Here is a 19504-nt window from a genome sequence, read left to right as displayed (position 1 = left end):
CAGTAGTTTTTCTTTCCCCATCAAGTGAGGAGGAACATGGCGGCGGGCTGAGTGCCGGTTGCGGAGGCTCCAGGAGACGGCTCGCTGCTGGCTGAGAACGCGGTAGTTCAAGACGTAAACCGAGAGGCATGATTTACCGGTTGTAGACGGTAAGAGGGAGATGGCGCTGCCTAAAAGCTTTAACTAGACGGTTTAAATCTAACTGCACCCTTTTTTGATCTCGTTTCCCCGGAGGTGTTCGATCATAGTTCCTGCTTCTCTTGGGGGCTACGGCGCTAGGGCCTGGGCTGCTGGTCGTCGGGGACAAGGTAGGAGTGCATGTTCTTCGAGGTAGAGACGGAGGAGGGGCGACCACGAGAACGCCGGACGAGTTTATGGGTCCGAACCCGTTTGGTTTTGGCACATATCCAGGTCCGGGGGTCGCTTCACAAGGACATCTGCTATGCTCTCTATTTTTCCACTTTACCCACGCGAAAATTTGTTGCAAGGCGCTGTAAAGTGAGACCAGGTTGTGAATACGAGTGCATGGATCCTGAGCCAATAGCAGCTGCTCCGGTTAACCATACGTGCGGGGGGGAGATAGAGCAGGCTCGAGATCTGGTATCATGGCTGAAGTTGGCTGATACAGTATCTGCCCTAATTCCAGCTTGCCCTGTCCCTATTTTCACCTTGGGAGTTCCCCCCCCCGCGTTGGGAACTCTATACAGGGCAAGGGAGTGTCCCCTGCGGTCCCACTTTCCCCACATAGAAGACGCAGGAATAGATACCAACTCAGATCACAGCAGGAGCTGAGATCAAAGGGGGTGCTGGACCTGGTAGAAAGAGAGCGGCCTACGCCACTAACCCCCTGTAAGGGGAAAAAGAAGCCTGAGTGTATTAAAAAAGTAAAAGGGTCGAAAGTAGCTCAACCCCCTCTTAGAAATACCCCTTCTTTGAAGACCTTTTTTAAAGTAGCAGAGCAGGTAGCAGCATCCAGAATTCAGCCTGACTCAGTTATGGCGACCCAGGACACCAGGCGTCCCCCGCTCCCGGTGGATAACAGCTTTGCACCACTTGAGGGCTTACCGGATGCGGGGAACGGAGGAGCTGAGCAGATAGAAGGTCTGATCACTGAACCTCAGGTTGGGCAGTCAGTTTTAGTTTGCTCCCTTTCTTCCTCCACACACGCCATAAGTACTCTGGAAGCTTCGGAAACCCTACAGGGTCTTCAGGCTCCTGTAACTGTAGCACTTCCTACCCTTCAATTACCTGGGGCGGAGGGCAATGCCCAAAGCCACAGTAAGGCTTTATCTAAGTCAAAGGACCTAGCACGTGTCCAGGGGGATCAGGGGCAGCATGGAACTTTGGATGAAGATAGGTTGGGCTCTCTCCTCCAGTCTTTAAGAGGGGATTTAATGACCAAATTTGAGATCTCTGAGAATAATCGGAAAGCCATCCATGATAGATTCGACTTATTGGAGTCCAAACTGGATGATGTTATTACCCGGACTGGGAATTTGGAAGCTGAAGTAACTACTTTATCTGAATCGGTCCAAGGAAACTCCAAAGACATTGTTACTTTAAAACTACAGAACAGAGCTCTTGCTATGGATCTGGAGAGACTATAAACACAAGCACGAAGGAATAATCTTAGAATCCTGAAGATACCCGAATGGGAAGAATTGGAGGACATTAAGGGGTTTGTTTGTAAGCTCTTAAGGGAAGGGGTCTTAAAGGATCGCCCTGACATCAATTTGGAAATGGAAATCCAAAGAGTGCATAGAGACCCCTTTAAATTACATGCAGACAGGAAAGCTCCCAGGAAGATTTTGGTGAACTTTCAGACTTACAGTGTTAAGGAGTTAATCTTGGGTAGGTGTTTATCTCAGGCTGTTCTGCATTATCGGGCAAATCCATATTTAATTAGATCTGACATTGGTGGGAGAACAGCCCAGAGGCAGTGGGAACTGGGTTCCAGAATGCCCGAATTGAGATCACATGGAGCCCATGTCCAAATGAAATTTCCTCCCCTATTAAAAATTATGTGGCGGAATAAAATGTATAATCACAGCCAGCCTGAGGATGTGGACGATCTCCTTGTACTGATGAGGCAGAAACAATAGCACAATGAGTAATCTGAAAAGGGGAAAAGAGTGTACTGGGGAGATGAAGGTTGAAGTACGAAGTAAAACACGGGCGTTAGGGCAAGGGGGAGAGCCATAATCAGGTGACCTACAATAGTGAGAGGATTAAAGAAAAAAAAAAAAGTCTATCTGAAAAAAAACAACAAAAAAACACAGAGAATGTAAAAAAAAACAAAAAAAAAACAAAAAAAAAACATATGCTTTGTAGCACCATCCTCTCGAATAATATGAGCTGTATCCTCATGCCGCCGTAGGGGTAGTTAAAGTTACAGTAGCCAAGACGTTATAGCCAGGGCAGCTCACCAGGCGGTTTCATCGTCAGGTATGAAGGGGGGGGGGGGGTTTGGGAGGGGTGGTTGGGATCAATGGGTGGCAGGGAAAAGAGATAACATTTCCTCATATGTAAAGAAAATAGCTTATTCACTTAAAACTTTAGATGGGTGGGAAGTTGGTGCCTGGACATGAGTAGGTCAACAAGCATAAAAATCCTCTCCTGGAATGCGAACGGATTAGGAGAGGGGAGAAAACAAGCCAGAGTCTGTGAATTTTTAAGAAACTCAGATGCTCACATTGTTTTACTACAAGACACCCACCTAGAGGCGAATACTTGTAAAACGGTTTTTGGTAGACTGGGTTGGGTGCAGGAAACATTGTGTTCGAGACAGAAGGGGGTAACTAGGGGGGGTCGCGATAATCACAAGGATAAATAGAGGGATAAGGCTGCTAAAGTGGGATACTGATCAGACAGGTAGATGGCTGGTGGCGGCCTTTTTCATCTGTGGAATTAACTATACCTGTGCCGTTTATTATGGCCCTAATGAGGATAATCCTGGTCCCCTTTTGAAATTGGGGGCGGAGCTTCTTGAGACATCGGCCCCTGTGATTCTGGGGGGGGGGGGGGAGGGGATTTTAATTTGGTTTTCGATCATATTCTAGATTGGTCCTCTAAGGCGAAATATCATGCTCCCACAAAATATATTTCGGCTCTGAGAAATATAATGAAAGATCTTAACTTGCTGGATGTCTGGAGATCTAAACATGGCGCTACTAGAGGCTATTCATTTTATAGTAAGAAGTATAGACAGTATTCCAGGATAGATTATTTTTTAACAGATCAGCATCTGTTAACAGATATTACCTCGGCCTTCCATATTCCAGTTGGGATTTCTGACCATTCGGCAGTTGAATTAGTTTTTGAATTAAGATCTAGACCCACTGATATTAGATGGACACTAGACAGGACGCTGCTTCTAGATGACAGAGTAAAAGCAGAGGTGAAGGAAAAGGTCTCTGAATTTTTATCCTTTAATATTGGCTCCTCCACTGACCAGATGGTCTGGGAGTCTTTTAAGGCTTTCCTCCGCGGACTATTGAGTTCATTAATGGCGCATAAAAGGAAAATTAGCAATAAGAAGAAGTCAGATGATCTGAGAGCATTAATAGAAAAGGATGCAGAGTTACAGATGGCTACTATTTCAGATAGGGGGAGGATCCTGGAGCTCGAGAAAGAGCTCCTGGATCTACAAACCTCTCTTAAAGTAGCTGATGAAAAGACCATTAAGGAGAGGTGGGAAGTTAGTAAATTGAAAATTTTTGAGTATGGAGAGAAATGTGGGGCCCTTTTGGCTTGGAAGTCAAAAACCGAGAGATCCAGGAATAACATCAAAGCGTTAATTTAGAGAGAGTCGGGTATATTAACTATGGAAGACAGGGCTATCAGGGAATAAGCTAGGGGATTTATGAAAGGCTTATATCAAGAAGACATGGGCTTTGAGTCAGATGAGGCCCAGACCTGGCTGATCCAGAGGAATTTACCCCAAATTTCAGAAACAAATACAAATTATCTGGCAAGTGAGATCACGGAGGGGGAAGTGAGAGACCAACTCAAGAAATTGAGTGGCGGTAAAGCGCCTGGGCCAGACGGGCTACTAAGTGAGATTTATACAGTCTGTGATGAGGCATTGATTCCTGTACTTACCACACTCTTTAACAGCCTTCTGATTTCTGGTCAAGGGATTCCCCCGTCCTGGTCTGAGGCCACGATCACACTTATAGCTAAGCCTAATAAAGACCCCACAAAGATAGAATCCTACGGGCCTATCTCCTTCCTGAATTCTGATCTGAAGCTCTATTCCGGGATACTGTCTACTCGTCTAGCCAAAATTATAAAATCAATCATTCTTCCAGACCAAAGAGGGTTTATTCCGGGGAGAAAGCTGAATGAGCTAACATTCCAAGCAATAGGAGCGGTCGATTTTGCCTAGGTGAGAAGGTCGCCACTAGCCATTATAGCGATTGGTGCGGCCAAAGCCTTTGATCAGGTAAACTGGTTATACCTTTGGGCCACTATGGCCGGCTTTGGGTTCCCTTCTGTCTTTATTGAGGGAATTAAATCGCTTTACCAGAACCCACGAGCCAAAGTCCTGGTTAACGGAGGCCTTTCGGATTGGTTTAAAACTTCCCGGGGAACTAGGCAGGGTTGTCCCCTCTTTTATTTGACATCTATATAGAGCCTTTTGTCTGTGCGATCAGAGCTGATCAGGTTATTCGACCCTTTAAGATAGCAGACATGGAGCTCAAAGTAGCTTTGTATGCTGATGATCTCCTCTTATATACTTCCAACCATGAGGAAGCAATTCCTAGGCTATTTCATCTTGCTGATGGAAGGTTTTCAGGGTATCAAATTAACAAGGAGAAAACAGAAATAATGGGGTGGAACAACAGCACGGTTATTCAGGGGGCTAAACATAAAATGAGGTACTTAGGAATCCACTTGACCCAAAAATTGGATGATATTCCTAAACTTAGCTGGCAGATAGCTGTAAGAGAGATCACCAAAACACTAACAAGATGGGGTAATTTGCCACTGAATTTATACGGACGGGTGAACCTCATTAAAACGACAATACTCCCCAAATTAACTTTTCTTTTTAACAGCATCCCTTTACCCGTTGCTCTGAAAGACATCAAGAGCCTTCAAGGGAAGATCGGTTCCTTTATATGGGCTTCAAAATCTCCTAGGATAGCCTGGAAGAAATTAAGGAAGGGGTTGAGGATAGGTGTTCTAGCTTTACCAGATCTACTTTCATGTTGTCACACCTTTCATTTTAAAAACTTTAGACTACTGGCAAATAAACTGGACTCCTCGTCACAGGGCCTCCTTTTTCAGGCGTTGTTGCATGATCAACCACAGGGCCAAGAGTTCTTCCTTTTTAAATTTGGAGATGAGAAATTCTATAAAAAAGTCCGACTTAAGATCTTACGGACAGCACTTAAGAACTGGGTACATGTCCGGAGAGTTCTGGGGATTCCATATTATAACACACAAGCTCCAATTTGGGACTCTCCGGGGACTCCAGAATGCTTGCAGGATCAACTGTCTCGGCCATTAAAAACACCTGGCTTAACTAGATGGGGAGATCTCTGTGTTAACTCAGCCCTTATTAACTGGGATTCTCTTGTGTACCTGACCAACGGGTCTTTAACAAGATTCAAATTTTACAAAGTTTCTGCCTGGTGGTCTAGGGAGACGCTAGAGTTCGAAGACGATACTGGGATTCTTGATTCTGTCTGTAGGGAAGGACTTTGGAAACGAGAGCTCTCTTGCTGGTATAGGTGGTTAACGGTGGCAAAAGAAACGTTATAATCAGAGCTGGTGAGTCTTTGGGGTAACGTGATAGCAGATAGTCCCGAAGAAACTCAAAAGATCTGGGTAGATGCATTTTCCATGTCTCAGAGTTTAATAAAACCGGCTAACCTTAGAAGAAACCAACTGTTTACTGCCGATTGGGTATACTGGACCCCGGCAAAATTATCTAAGGTTACATTAAAGAACTATGGTTGCCCCAGATGTAAACTCCCTGCAGCAGACGATCTACATATTTTTTTAGAGTGTCCAGATATTACTGACTATTGGAAAGCTGTCATTGGTTTCTTGGAAAAAGTTCTATCTGCTCCTATTACCTGCTCTCCAAGATTAGTCTTTTTTGGATTGCCAGCAGGATATAATGTTAATAGTTTTTCCTCACAATTTATATTTTACGTGATGGCTATAGCTCGAAGAGAGATCTGTAGAGAATGGAAGTCTGTTGCCCCGCCTAGGTTCGCTGACTGTTTAAGAAACATAATGTAAGTCCGTAAGTTAGACATGGCATGTCAAGAGGCAAGTGCAGAAAGGATATGGTCCGCACTGGTGACCTGGTCTAATACATAATGGTGGTCCAATGATTATGCCAGAGGTGTGTGGGTCCTGTCCTCCCAGTTCTAAGAGGCGCTCCATCGGAAAGAATGGGAGTAGGAAAAGGAAACAGCCTACCTCTGGGAAATTCCTGTCTGCTGCACGCTGACTCCAGGGCAGTAACTAAGATCGACAGTGTGAAAGGCTTCAGGAGTTCCCATGTAGAGAATTTATCATCTGGTAGCATGTATGAGGACAAAAAAAAAGTAGTTTTTCTTTCAATCCAAAAGGTTTTGTTCCATGTGGACATAATTTACGAGAAGCTTCTCCCACTTAGCCACTATCCTTCAGGCCTGGTGTACTATCTATTTTAAGTCTGCGACTCCATATGATTAGTATATGCGATCAAATGCCTTTTTGTCATATACGGAGAGGATGACCTTACTGTCTTTCTCTGTAGATTTATAACCTGGAGCTCGTTCTTTGTATTGTGGGTAGTACTGTGTCCTGGAATAAACCTGCTTGATTGACATGGATCAAGGAAAGGAGAACTCCCTCCAACCTACTTTAGTAACTTTAAAAATCTACTTGACCTAACTGCAATGTACTTGACCGCTGTCTCTGAAAGTTAGCAAATGTGACAAGATAACATGCGCGCTGCTAACGCCAGACGAGACCTAACAAGTAAATGGTCTTTTAAAGATCTGAGAAGTACCTACAGCAGCTCAAAAATGGACTGTGTGTAACCCGGGAAGCTCTCTCAGCCCGGGCTGACACACACAGCGGGGAAGGGGGGTGCTGCAGCCCTTTGAGCCCAATGGGCGTTGCGCACCTCCTGCTAGATAACCCCTGGCTACCCCCAAATACAGAAACACTTACCAAACAAACTCTGGCTCTGTATGGTCTACAGACTATTGGTGAGCTTTTTCACGACGCTCAGTTGCACACTGTTGATGACTTAAAAGCAGGCCACAACGCATCTGACATTGACAAATTTATTTTGCACAGAGTACGAAACACCAATCGTACGAAGCTCCATCTCCCCCCAAGGGAGCTGGCAGACTTTCCCCCACTCACATTAACCATCACGGCGGCTGAAGGGGCCCATCCCATTTCCTGACTTTCCCACTTATCCTTAACACTCCACTCCGGCCAGTAGTTGGGGCAGGAGCCCGGGCGGTCTGGGAAAGACCTGGGTGCCCCTTTCCAGATCAGACGTGTCTATATTGCTGTGAGCAGACACGATTGTCTCAATCAGCGGCATAAACCTACATAAAGCATGTCACACTGTACCCACTAGCTAAAGTAGATCCCGCCAAATCACACACTTGTTCCAGATGTGCAGCAGAGCAAGCGGACTTCTCACATTTGGCAAGGAACTGCAGGCCCATATTGACATGCTGGGGAGAGGTCTTCCACCATTTGTCCCAGATCATTGGTTATTCACTACAACCCACTATACCGACAGCCTTGTTCGGGTATATTAAGCCTATACAGGCTGGAGTGAGGCAATTTGTTGCTATCGCTCTGCTTATTGCTAAAAGGCAGGTCTCGCTACATTTGGGTGGAGGGGGGTAGGGGGGGACTTCAAGTCCCAACGCTTACGGCTTGGGTCCGCGGCTTAATCTACCTCACGTCCTAAAAACATATGGCAACTATTGAGGGATTATTTACTGACACATACCGAGGGGATTGAGTGAAGTGTATGTAGAAATCTGCCCCGTGATACTTCCTGTATAGCCCCTTATACAAATGTCGGGGGATCAATTGACACCCCGTCTGTTGAGAATGAATATCAGTATAACGGACGAGGGGATACGCATCCCTCCCAGCAAACTGAATCGATGTCATCAGCTTTTAGAGATGTTTCACATGTAGTTGTCGCAGCTGGGTTTGGGCCTTCCCTCCTTAATCTAGATTTTCTGTTTACCTCTGAACACGTAGGTGTAGAAGGGATGTATGGACAATCTGAAACGGTATTTTCTGGATGAATGCTATGTAAAACGGGATCACTGATATGTCTTTTGAAAAATGCCCTGTATTAGTTCTTTCTTCTCTCCGTCTTTACTTTCTTCTTCTATTTTCTAGTATTTGTCTTCATTTCCTGATGACCTAGTGCCTTTGCACAGTTGTGAAAATTTCAATAAATAAAAGTTAGAATTTTTTTCTTTACTAAACAGAAGAGGCCTGCACCCACAGTCCAAGGTCCCAATAGGAAATGTTAAGAGGAACAGAGTTTGCAACTGTGAGAATCAAGGCATATTAGGAGATCGAAAGTTTAACTGAAGCTGCAATGGCACTGAAGTGAACGATGCCGTAGGCCCCTTTCACCTCCTCTGGGCCTCACAGCCAGTTGATCAGTTGTACTGTCAATAGTTATGGCCTTGAACCTTAGGATAATTGATTATGTGTATAAAAGTGACGGCATGGCTGTTAAGGACCAGAAAGAATTAACAAGGCAGTATGGATCAAGATGTTACTGAAATCAAGCATTCCGTCACAAAAACACCAGCCCATACCAGGTCCCATGTCCTGATTGTGGAGTGTACAGCAGAATACCAAAGATACATGCAGCATCTAAAAGCCAACGGGCTAAAAAATTAATGTTAAAGTAAAACCTGAGATTGGATGAAAGGCCACGAAAGGTTGAAAATGACAAAAATGTGTTTTTTACCCCCTTGGATTCCTGGTCGCCTGCTCAGTATAAATGCTGATAAAAAGGTAGAAGACATCACATTTCCCATGATGTACAAGGTCGAACAACCCCATTGACATTTCTCTAGAAACCTAATTATGAGTCTATGAGTTGGCATAAACTAACAGCTATTTCAATGTGCCAGGTGAGCTACTGATTTAGAAACACTCTTTATTAGACTTCGAGACTTACAATTCATACTAGGACTAAATTATAGACGTGTGGGAGTTTTTTTTCATAAGACAGTTACCAGGATTATTTGCCAACATTCACTCACATAAGGCAGTGGAGTGATTTGTAAGCCCTTTTGCACTGTGAACCGACCAACCTGACAAGAAGTGGTATTTTTTATGGATTTGCATATTAGAAAAAAAAACTACTGGACTGGTATATTTCAAGAAATGGACTACACTGCCGAAAATTGCTGCACCCATCAAATATCCTTCCATTACTAAAAGTGCTCAATGTATCCATTTGCTGCAAGCATAGCGGAGTGATAATTTATTTCCAAATCTAGCCTTTAATTGAAGCAGCTTGTTGGTCACTGGTGAAGAAGTCGAAGCCACAATAGTTCCAGGTCTGTTTAAGCAAATGTAATTAAAAACACTGGGACACCTGTACAGAATTTCACTGGACAGTTAATTATTGCACTTTAACAAACATCTTGTGTGAACTCTGAGTGGCTTTGAGAGTTCTTCTCAGTTGGTTCTAGTAGTGAGCTCAATGACAGTGCATGAGCCCCTAGATCAGTCTTTAGTACTGCACATTTCTGCCTCCCATCAGAGGGCAGGCTGCAGTGATACGAGACCAGAAATGACAACTCTAAACTGGGATGACTGCCTGTACTTTTTGGGAAGTCGCCAGCAAGGGCTAAGGAAGCAGGAGGGGCTTTATAATCCTCATGAACTTGGTTGTTTGTTGAAAGCATTAATATTTTCCCAATCTGGGCTTCATCTGTGGCTTGATCCAACGCCAAGAGCCATTTGGCTTGCACCAATCTCACGAGTATGCCAACTTCACTGGGTAAAGAGGGAGGCGATGGATGTGTGTGTCTGTCTCTTGCATATGTCTAGGCCCTTAATAGTCTAGATGGAATCACCAGAACTGGCCTTATCAATAACGTGTGTACACACAATGATTGGTATGGGAGCTATGTGCTGCTTCTGGCTCTGTTGTACATATCTGGTGTACAAAGGGGAAGCTTGCACTTACACTGTTCTTTTTTTATTTGAGCAATCCAATCACAATATACAAGGCACTATAAATACATATGCTCAAAAATTATATAGTTGAAACCCGTCCCAGACATTATCCCTCACAATCACAAGAGCAAAACAAATGCTATGAAATATTAAGTTATAAAAGTATATCAATAAACAACTAGTAGAAAACTGCCTGGAAAGAGCATTGAATAATAAGATCGAATAGGTTCCTACAATCTACTAAGATAATGAAAGCAGGACTCCTAGAGTGAATTACTCAACAGTAAAAGGATTTGAGTTTGAATTTAAAGAAACACAGGTTGGGGGCTAAGTTGATTTCACATGTTTACCCCCACCACTCATGGACTTACTTTCTTCAAGATGCTCACATTCGGGTTATGACCAGAACATCTGGGTATTGACAAGTAAGCCAACAGATCAGATTACAAAAATAAGCTGATTGGAGCCGATTCTAAAAGTGACCCAGAAAATTCCTTTTTACTTGCCAGCCTACTCATAGCCAAGCCAATTTGGTAGGGCTGGTCTGAGACATGGACATATTTTCTTAAGCCAAGTATGAGATGATTTTGGGCAACTTCGAAAAACATTAAGATAATGCAGTGCTGTATTCTAATCTGGATAGCACCACGGCTGAAAACATTGTTATCCTTCTAAACTACTCCAAGGGAGTATCTACATGAAAGTAAAAGTAATTCACTACTGCTTTAATAATTCGTATTTGTAAAGTGCAAACATATCACCCCACAAGGGTTTCAAAGTGCCGGGGGCCGGCAGGGAGATTAAGTAAGCTATTGCCCAGACTCCCATGATGCTGAGCTGCTGCCGCCAGGGATCGAACTGCGGTCCCCGCGTGCCTGTTTCAGACGCTCTGGCCGCTGCGCCACACCTCTTCACAATTCAATTTGGACTTCAGAAGTTAAATTCAAGTCAATATTACCAAGGTTAGAGCAACTGATACTAGATCGGACGAAGGGCTTCTGGAATCTGTATCTTCATAACCCAGCAGCAGAACCTTCACGTTACACCATTAAAGCAAAGAATGTATTTTTATTAGTTGTCCCCTTCCACTTGTGATAGATCTCTCCTACTCCCTTTTTGACCTTCTTCATTCAGCTCCATTGCACTTTCTTGCTCGTGTCTCAAGGTAAGGAGTGCTAGAATAAACATTATCCACAATGCACCCGAATCAGGTTAAAAGTAATCCTGTAGGCCATGGTGCAGCACACTGACTGGACCCTTTCTGAGGACCTCAGGAGGAGTGGTGGGGGTGTAAGAGTTTTCAGAAGGTTCATGTGCCCAGATTCCTGGTTCCTCATCTCAGTTACCTCATGTTTTCGCTGGGATCACCAGTTGCAACTGATTAATTGGTAAAGGGAAGGGTTTTGATATGCCCCCCCCGCTTTTTTCCAGAGATTAGGGTAGGGATCTGACCAGAGAACTGAGATACTGCTGACCCAAGTGCTAGGAGTTGTGGATATATGCGGCCGAGTTGCTCCTGGTGTGTTGGTCATGCGATATGTTATCTCAGAGAGTCCTCTGCATTTTCAGTAAGCTCCAACACCAATCTGTACGCACTGGCAGACCTACCCTGCTATCTGGGATCTCACATACTCTTGACTTTACATTTTCAGTTTCCAATGCAATTTAAAGTCTGGTGCCTGGTAGTTCCCATACTTTCTTGAGGAGTCTCCCTTCTGCTTAGTCACATTCCCTTCTGACTAGTGCTCTCTGTCGGTTCCCATCACCTCAACCTCAATGTGCCCAGCTCCTGATCTTTCCGTCAGGTATGCAGAGCGAGCTCTACTTGAGCTGATAATCCTGCAGAAGGTTATGATCTTGCAACTGAACGGAGAATGCTTTCTCAATGATTTTACAGATGAAAGGTGGGTGGGTGATAAGGCGGAGGATGGCTAGGGGAAGAATATGCCTTGGATATAATTCTGGATATTGCTTCTGATGCCTGTGCCTCTTATACTCATCATCCTTCTTGATAGACACTGTTCTCTTTACTCTCCAATTGTCTTCAAATTATACTATTCTTTGTTCGGCCTAACCTCTCGATGTGAGTACTAGGACCGCTTTCTGCTTGAGCACCGTGCATGTTTCCATCTGAACCCTTTCGTAGATTCCCTACTCTTACATTCTGCTGCCTTCTCCATTAGCTCAGTCTGCTTCCTAGCTTCGGCAGTGCCCTATTAAAAAGCAGTACATAGCAACCAGTACAATAACAATAGGAGTTTTGTTGCAATATTCTCCCTCTCTTCGAGCAAATTGTTTTCTTCCCCTGCAATCTGTTGCCTTGCCCATATTTTTGACTCTTCTTTGTGCCTCTTACCCACTTATTACTATCAGGAAATGTTCTAGCCCCCATGTTGTGATTTCTTACAATTTGAGAGTATGCTTTCATGTTTTCCTTATACAACGTGCCGTTTGTTCTATGCTTGGCAGACATTGTATTGGTATTTTCCTCTCTCCACATTTTCCTCTAGCCTTAGAACCAGCTTTTGGAATGAGGAAGCTCATTCTCCGATAGAGCGAGAGCAGAATGGAATTTTTTTTATTTTCATCTAATAAACTTTGTATATTTTATCTTAAGTTTTCTTTTTTCATCATTCTTTGGAATTAACATCCCTTTTACTGGAACACAACAACTCTGCCTTAATAAAAACTCTTCATGCTGAATTATTTGGCGTCAATTTAGATTATATGCAGTAGTAGAGAAGAAAAATTTCATTTAAAAAACTGCAACATACACGTTAACAACGCACAGAAATAGTAGAACAATTCTTGATCACTGGAGATGCAAACATGTACAGAAGGTGGAAAAAACATTTCAGAATATTTTTTTTTTCTTTTTGCTGTGGTAGGCTTTAATTTACAGCTGGTTGGAATACACCTATAAAATAGTTATTGAATAATATAAGTGATAAAGTACACCCTACCGTACATTATAAGAATATTGCAAGTCACAGAGGAGTTCCAGAACCATAAAGTAGAACAAGGCTGAAGGCAGAGTACTTTTATAAGGTTATGGAACTCCAAGGTGAGTTGCTATATCCTTATCAAGTACGCCAGAGGATACTTCATCTCATAATACATGACTACATGATGACACCATCACCTTTCCTACAAATCACATAAAACCTTGGTGCGTAGCTCTTTTAGATGAAACAACAAGCAAGTTTGCAAATATGAACAAAAATGAAACCTTTAGTGCAAAATGAAACACATTAAACCTGTTAGATATGTGTTACAAACAAATATTAGAAACTGTTAAATACAAGTCAGTTTTACTAAAAAAAAAAGCTGCAGTACCTCGATTCTAGCTTTTCTCTATGTAAGGAGCTCAACAAAGAAATATTCTCCCTGCTGGTCATTGCAAGCAGAAGAAAGAAAAGCAACATTCTGTTTTTGTTTCTTTTATCAGCTGCTTCAATTGCGATGTGACCTGACCTACCTTTCAGCTACGCTGCTGGCGGCACACATTGTATTGTCAGAATTCGACTGTAATAACTTATAACAGTCAAGCTCTGACGTCTTTTCTTTATAATTGGCGACTGAGTGCTGAAAAGTTTTATAATGTTGAAGAAAAAACTTTATAATAATCTGCAGAATTTACATGGGGCTTAAATTAAAAATACACATTTGTTTAAAGAAAAAAAATTGTAGTACGCAAACATATTTACTCGTACTAGGCCTGAATAGCTGAAGCAACATTGCTTGACAAGCTGACATGACTGAAGAATGCTTAAATCTCATAAAATGTTTACTTCCTGACATTCCCAGGACATGTTTTTCATAATGAATAATAGCTGCATAAACGTTTTAATCTAATTCTGTAAATGTTTCTACTTACATAATGTTTACTGCTATTAAATGAATAAGTGTTATTTAGAACGATAGAGGTAAAATTTCCCTCACGGAAAAAGTTTTGAACAAAAGAATGAATCACAAGTAGACCAGATGAAACAGCTAGATTATAAAACATAGTTGCAACATTAAAAGCTGCTATGAGTTATTGTGTTTCTGTGAGAAGCCGAGGAGTGATCCTGTTTTCATGACAGCAAAAAGAAACAACAAATTGCAACTTTACTGATGTAGCACCAGCCTCCCGGGACTCAGTTCAGAGGCGAAAGAGTGACACGGGTGGTGGGGGTTGTACCATAGGTATTTGGAATGTTGTCAACTGCACTGTTACATAACTCCTAAAAGGGGAAGAGTACCTGATGATATGTCTGTATTACATATTGGGCCGGAGGTAGAAAGAGGTGCAAAAAGGGGTAAAGAGGAGGGGCGGGAGGCTGCTTGAGTGCTACGGCCTCGTGGCACCTGCTCCACACTGACCTGGGGTGGGGATGTTGGGATGGTGTTACATTCTGGTAGTTTTAAGGTTTTGTGGGAATGCATGCTGTTCAGGGGTACAGAGGTTCTGGTGTCTAGCACCAAAGGAACCTATGAGACCGATGTATGCCTCTGAACCAAAACAACTCCTGGCTGCAATGGGAAGACTAAAAAGTCTATCAAAAGTATGCAGATACGATCAGTCATTTCTCTATGGAGGGACATCAGGAGGCCCTTCAGAGGGGGGCGATTACCCGATACCATGTGTGAGGCCCTCAGAGTCCTAGTGCCAAAACCAGGGAAGGACCCGGTAGAAGTCTCTACTTATAGACCACTCTCACTTTTAAATGTAGATGCAAAAATCGTTAGCGGTATACTGGTGGCTAGGTTGCTACCCCATCTACTGAAATGAATACACACTGACCAGTGTGGGTTTATAGCACAGAGAAGCACTCACTATGCATAACCTCAGGCAACTGTCGCATTTTAACCATGCACCACACCTGGAAGATGGACCATATGCCCTGGCATTTCTAGACATCAAGCAGGCGTTTGATTCCGGAAACTGGGAATACCTCTGGCATGTATTGGAGAAAGGGGGACTTGGCCGTAAATACATTGCCTGGGTTAAATTATTATACACAGACCCAGGAGCCAGGGTATGTACGGTTGCATGGTTTCTAGCAGATTCCAATTGCATAGGGGTAATTGTCAGGGGTGTCCGTCACCCCTCTTGTTCAGGTTGGCTATAGAGACAATGGCAGACTGCTACGTCATGCACCAAGACCCTGGGAAATCCAGTTGAGAGATGCCACTCACATGGTATTCTTGTACGCAGATGTTGCCCTGGTAGATTTTTGGAGCCCAGAGTACTCAGTTCATATACTCCTGAACAACCCAAGGGATTCCTGGGAGGTATCCGGTCTCTATTTTAACACCTAAAAGTCCCAGTTATTCCCGAAGGGTGCACTAGCTGTTGTCCCAACTGGGACACTCCCGCAAGTGGGGCTCCCATGGGGTTTCAAAGGGATACGATATCTGGGAGTTAATATTTCCCACACAGAACAGACATTTCTGAACTTTAATATCAGAACAGTACTGGAAGGTCTCCGAGCTTCAATACGATTCTGGAGGGGCCTCCATTTGTTTCTGATGGGCAGGGCTGCAGTTGTGGAAAAGGGGGTGCTCGGCAGCTGGCTGTACACGCGCGGCAAGGCACGCTCTATGAGACTCCCCAGCGCTACTTTGTAGGGATAGATCGCTTGATTATAGATTTACTATGGGCCAATAAGGAGACACGAACAGGACTAACTATGCTTAAACAAACTTGGGAGTGGGGAGGAATTGAGAGTCCCAGCATAGAACTCTACTATATGGCAGCCCATCTACAATATGTTGTCCACTGGTTGGACTCAGAAGACCCAGCAAAGAAGGGGGGAGGATACATGTGGATAACAGGCTAAGAACACAGCAAGCTAGAAGGCGGGCTGGGGGCCATTTGAAGAACGAGAGGAGGGAGCTAGAGTCTGGACCATTTACTTCTGTATAAGATGACTGTGCACCAACTGGGTTTGTGTGCAGAAAAACAATAGCAGCAAAGGTGGTGGGAGGTGGGGAGTTGATAAATTGTTATTGATAAATGTACTACTGCAAAATATGTATAGGTACTATGACATTGGAAGTCAAAAGTACGGTGTTAACCCAGCAAAAAACCGCTAAAGAGTTGTTTTTTCTAAACTACAACTAAATAATTTATTGTCTGTAATAGTACGTGTTCCTAGAGTAGGACCAAACTCACTCATCCATGCTCACCATTGCACCCTTGCTCCACTCTGAGACTCTACTGATTCTCTCAAACCTCTCTTCACGAGACGTTCCGTTGATTGATTTCAGATTATTGAGCTGATTTTGAAGCTGAAGTTTTACTATTTCTCTCTCGAATTGGAACTCTTTACGGGTTCTAACGGACACCTTATTTTAATTCCCATTCCTAGAATAGGAGGTTCTTTCCTTTATGGAACTCGTTTAATGCATTAGACGTGATCTAGATGACTGTTTCTGATTGACAAAAACTAATGATTAATATTGTTGATTGTATATGCGAATTCTAATAAAGATAAATTACTAAAATATTGAATTCCTAAAACCCTTTTAACACAAACTCATTATTGACTGGAAATAGTTTAATGATTGCGATAATTTCACGTGATGTACAGCTTCTGACTAATCTAACTCAACATCAAAGGTCCGTCAACCAGTCAGCTGGGATTTCTCCCTGATGAAGCTGTATCTTTTCTGATAAACTGATAATTTACCTGAACTCGCCGCTCCCTCAATTATAAAGAAATTAGAGACGGCATTCATTAAGGGATTACAGAATCCCATGTATTGTAAACACATTATTACAGCCTCTTTCAGCTACCCATAGTCACCCCCACTCCTTACCTGTCAATTGCATCAACATCGAGGCAGTAGAGGTCTCGTTTGAAATCAAGATGCCTTGGTGTGGACTTGTACATCTTCCCAATGCATGAGGAGCAACCGGAGCAAAACAAGCTTTCAATCATGCTACAATGAAATGTACACAACTACAATGTTAGAACACAGGATTATTGTAGGTTTATGACATGCAGGGTACACATGGCTCTCCCCAGCCAATTGAAATTACCACAGACTTTGAAAAATCACTTTTCCTATAAAAGCACTTTTAAAGCAGGCGGCCCAATCCAACTGTAACCTAAAGCTCTTTATATCTAAACATAACTTTATGTAACCTATTTTTGTTTGGTTTAAGAGTCATGGCAGTGTTAAACATGAACTAGAAGTACAGGGTCAATCAGAGTGCAGACAATCCGTGGCAATGGAAATAGGTCTGGCTTGAAGGTGCTGCACCCAGAACTCACAAAAGCATGAAGCTCACTCTGAATTCACAAGGACACTCCTCTCACACTGCACTTAATGCCGATGACCACACCAGCCGTCAGCTGCGGGCTGGGACTCAAGCACAAGAACACCAGACTCATAAAGAAGAACACAGGACTGAAAGTGCTGTTTCATGATGCATGGCTGTGAATCTTTTGGAACAATGTGGTTATCAACTTGCAAACAAGCATTTGAAACAGAATAGTAACCAGACCAGCGCATGAGCTGGATCAGGCCGAGACCTAAAAATGAATAGGAAAATGCAGCCAGACACAGGTATTTGGTATAACGAAGTGCTGTTTGCTTTTTTTTTTATATATATACCACGAAACACCTTTATATTAAAAGTTAACTTTATACAGCACCCTTGTACTCAAGCGCTTATGCATTTTCCAGCATCTGTACCAGTCGCTGGACTATTCGTTTTTGAGGAACAGGCCTTCGGCACCAATTCTAACTGACTCTGGATTTAATTGAAGGTCTCTCCACATGCGATGCTCAACTGTTGGTCCTGTTCACAGTTACATCTGTATCCTCCTGAGGTTCTAGCTAAGGTTGTACATATTCTGCATACGGACCTCAATTACCTATTTAATCTCTCATTTCAACAGGCCGTAGTTCTCAGAGCATGGAAACATGCACAGGGTGCTCCATTGATAAAAAAAAGTCTTCCACAGGCCCGAAGGATCTAGCAAAGTTTATACCAATCTCTATTCTACTAGCATGATCTGGAATGTTAGAGAAAATAGTGCCTGCTCTGATCAACCAGCATCTTGAGGTCAAATAACTTTTCCATAGTACTCAGTCCGGTTTCCAGCCATGTTATAGCACGGAGTGGGCTTTACTGGAAGTATCCAGGTTCATCACACTGAGCACAGACGAGGGTCAAATAGCGGCTCTTCTACTATTGGATAACTTCTGTTTTTGATCCTGTGTCTCATTACATTCTGTTAGAGTGGATGGGGAGGAATGGTATTTGTGGTTCTGCCTTGCTTTGGCTTAAGTCCTTATTTGACCGATGTGCGATCCATCCATCTTCCTCCTTTTTACGTCTTCTTCAAAGTTTGGAATCATGGTGTCGCACAATTTTCTGCATTGAGCCCTACTTTGTTTAATGTCCATATAGCCCCTTTGGCAAGCATTATCCAGCCTTTTGATCTAAAAGGTGGTGTCCGGCGCGGAGGACACCCAACGTATGCTCTCCTTTCTGTTTTTTTAACCCAGTCATGATCCTGTACATCGTGCAGCCGATAGCACGGCTAGCGAGTCTCATTAAGGATATACAGGAGCAGAAGAAGGTACATGGCCCTCTGTGAAATAGTGTACCCACAGAAACCGTTTTGGGACCTCTGAGGACATGCATGTGTATTTCAAGGGAAATCAGCTCCAAGACATCATCTTAGGCTTTCATTCTGATGTTTAGAGCTTTTATATCACTTTGTGAATACCACGCTCTCTCCATACTTTCTACAGAAGCTTTGAAGGTTGATGAATCACAACATGCTCAAGAACGTGGAAAGGAGCAGCTAACATGATCAAATTGATTCTATAATGTTTTTGATGTATGAACAACGGCAGTCGTTTATGGCAGCCAAGGCTCGGCTGCGTGACCTGAAAATACCGTACGCCCTGCTCTACCCGGCCCGCCTTCGGGTCGTGTTTCAGTCCCGCACCCACTTCTTTGAATCCCCAGAAGAGGTGTTCGCCTGGACCGACGAGACGGTGCCAGTGAGAGTGCATACACCTCCGGGACTGGACGCTGACACCTCTCGCAATGGAACACAGGCACGGCCCTCCCGGGGGGCACAGCGTAAAGACAACTGCAGGTCCAGGCAGCAGTCCACATCGGGCAATGCCTCCGAGAAAGAGAAAGAAGCTGCCGGAAATTCAAAGAAGGGCACCTGAATATTTCCAGAGACATACTGTTGATGTATTGCAATTGCCCTCTGTGATAGTGTGTCATACCCTTGGGTACAATAGGCCCCCGACCGTATGGGTGCGAAATATTGTTGGAGTGTATAGA

At 43.5% G+C, this 19504-nt stretch overlaps 1 protein-coding gene across 1 annotated transcript in view; it reads right to left on the bottom strand.

Moving 5' to 3' along the window:
* The window catches only part of MIS18A (MIS18 kinetochore protein A), an 84553-nt gene that overhangs the window by 7203 nt on the left and 57846 nt on the right, over positions 1-19504 (bottom strand). The window contains exon 3 of the mRNA XM_078658409.1: positions 17005-17127. Coding sequence (XP_078514535.1) covers positions 17005-17127 — 123 coding nt within the window. The remainder of the gene's footprint in view (positions 1-17004; positions 17128-19504) is intronic.

Source organism: Lissotriton helveticus, chromosome 8, assembly GCF_964261635.1.
Source record: "Lissotriton helveticus chromosome 8, aLisHel1.1, whole genome shotgun sequence".
Classification (NCBI taxonomy): Eukaryota; Metazoa; Chordata; class Amphibia; order Caudata; family Salamandridae; genus Lissotriton; species Lissotriton helveticus.
This window is presented reverse-complemented; position numbering and strand designations above follow the sequence as displayed.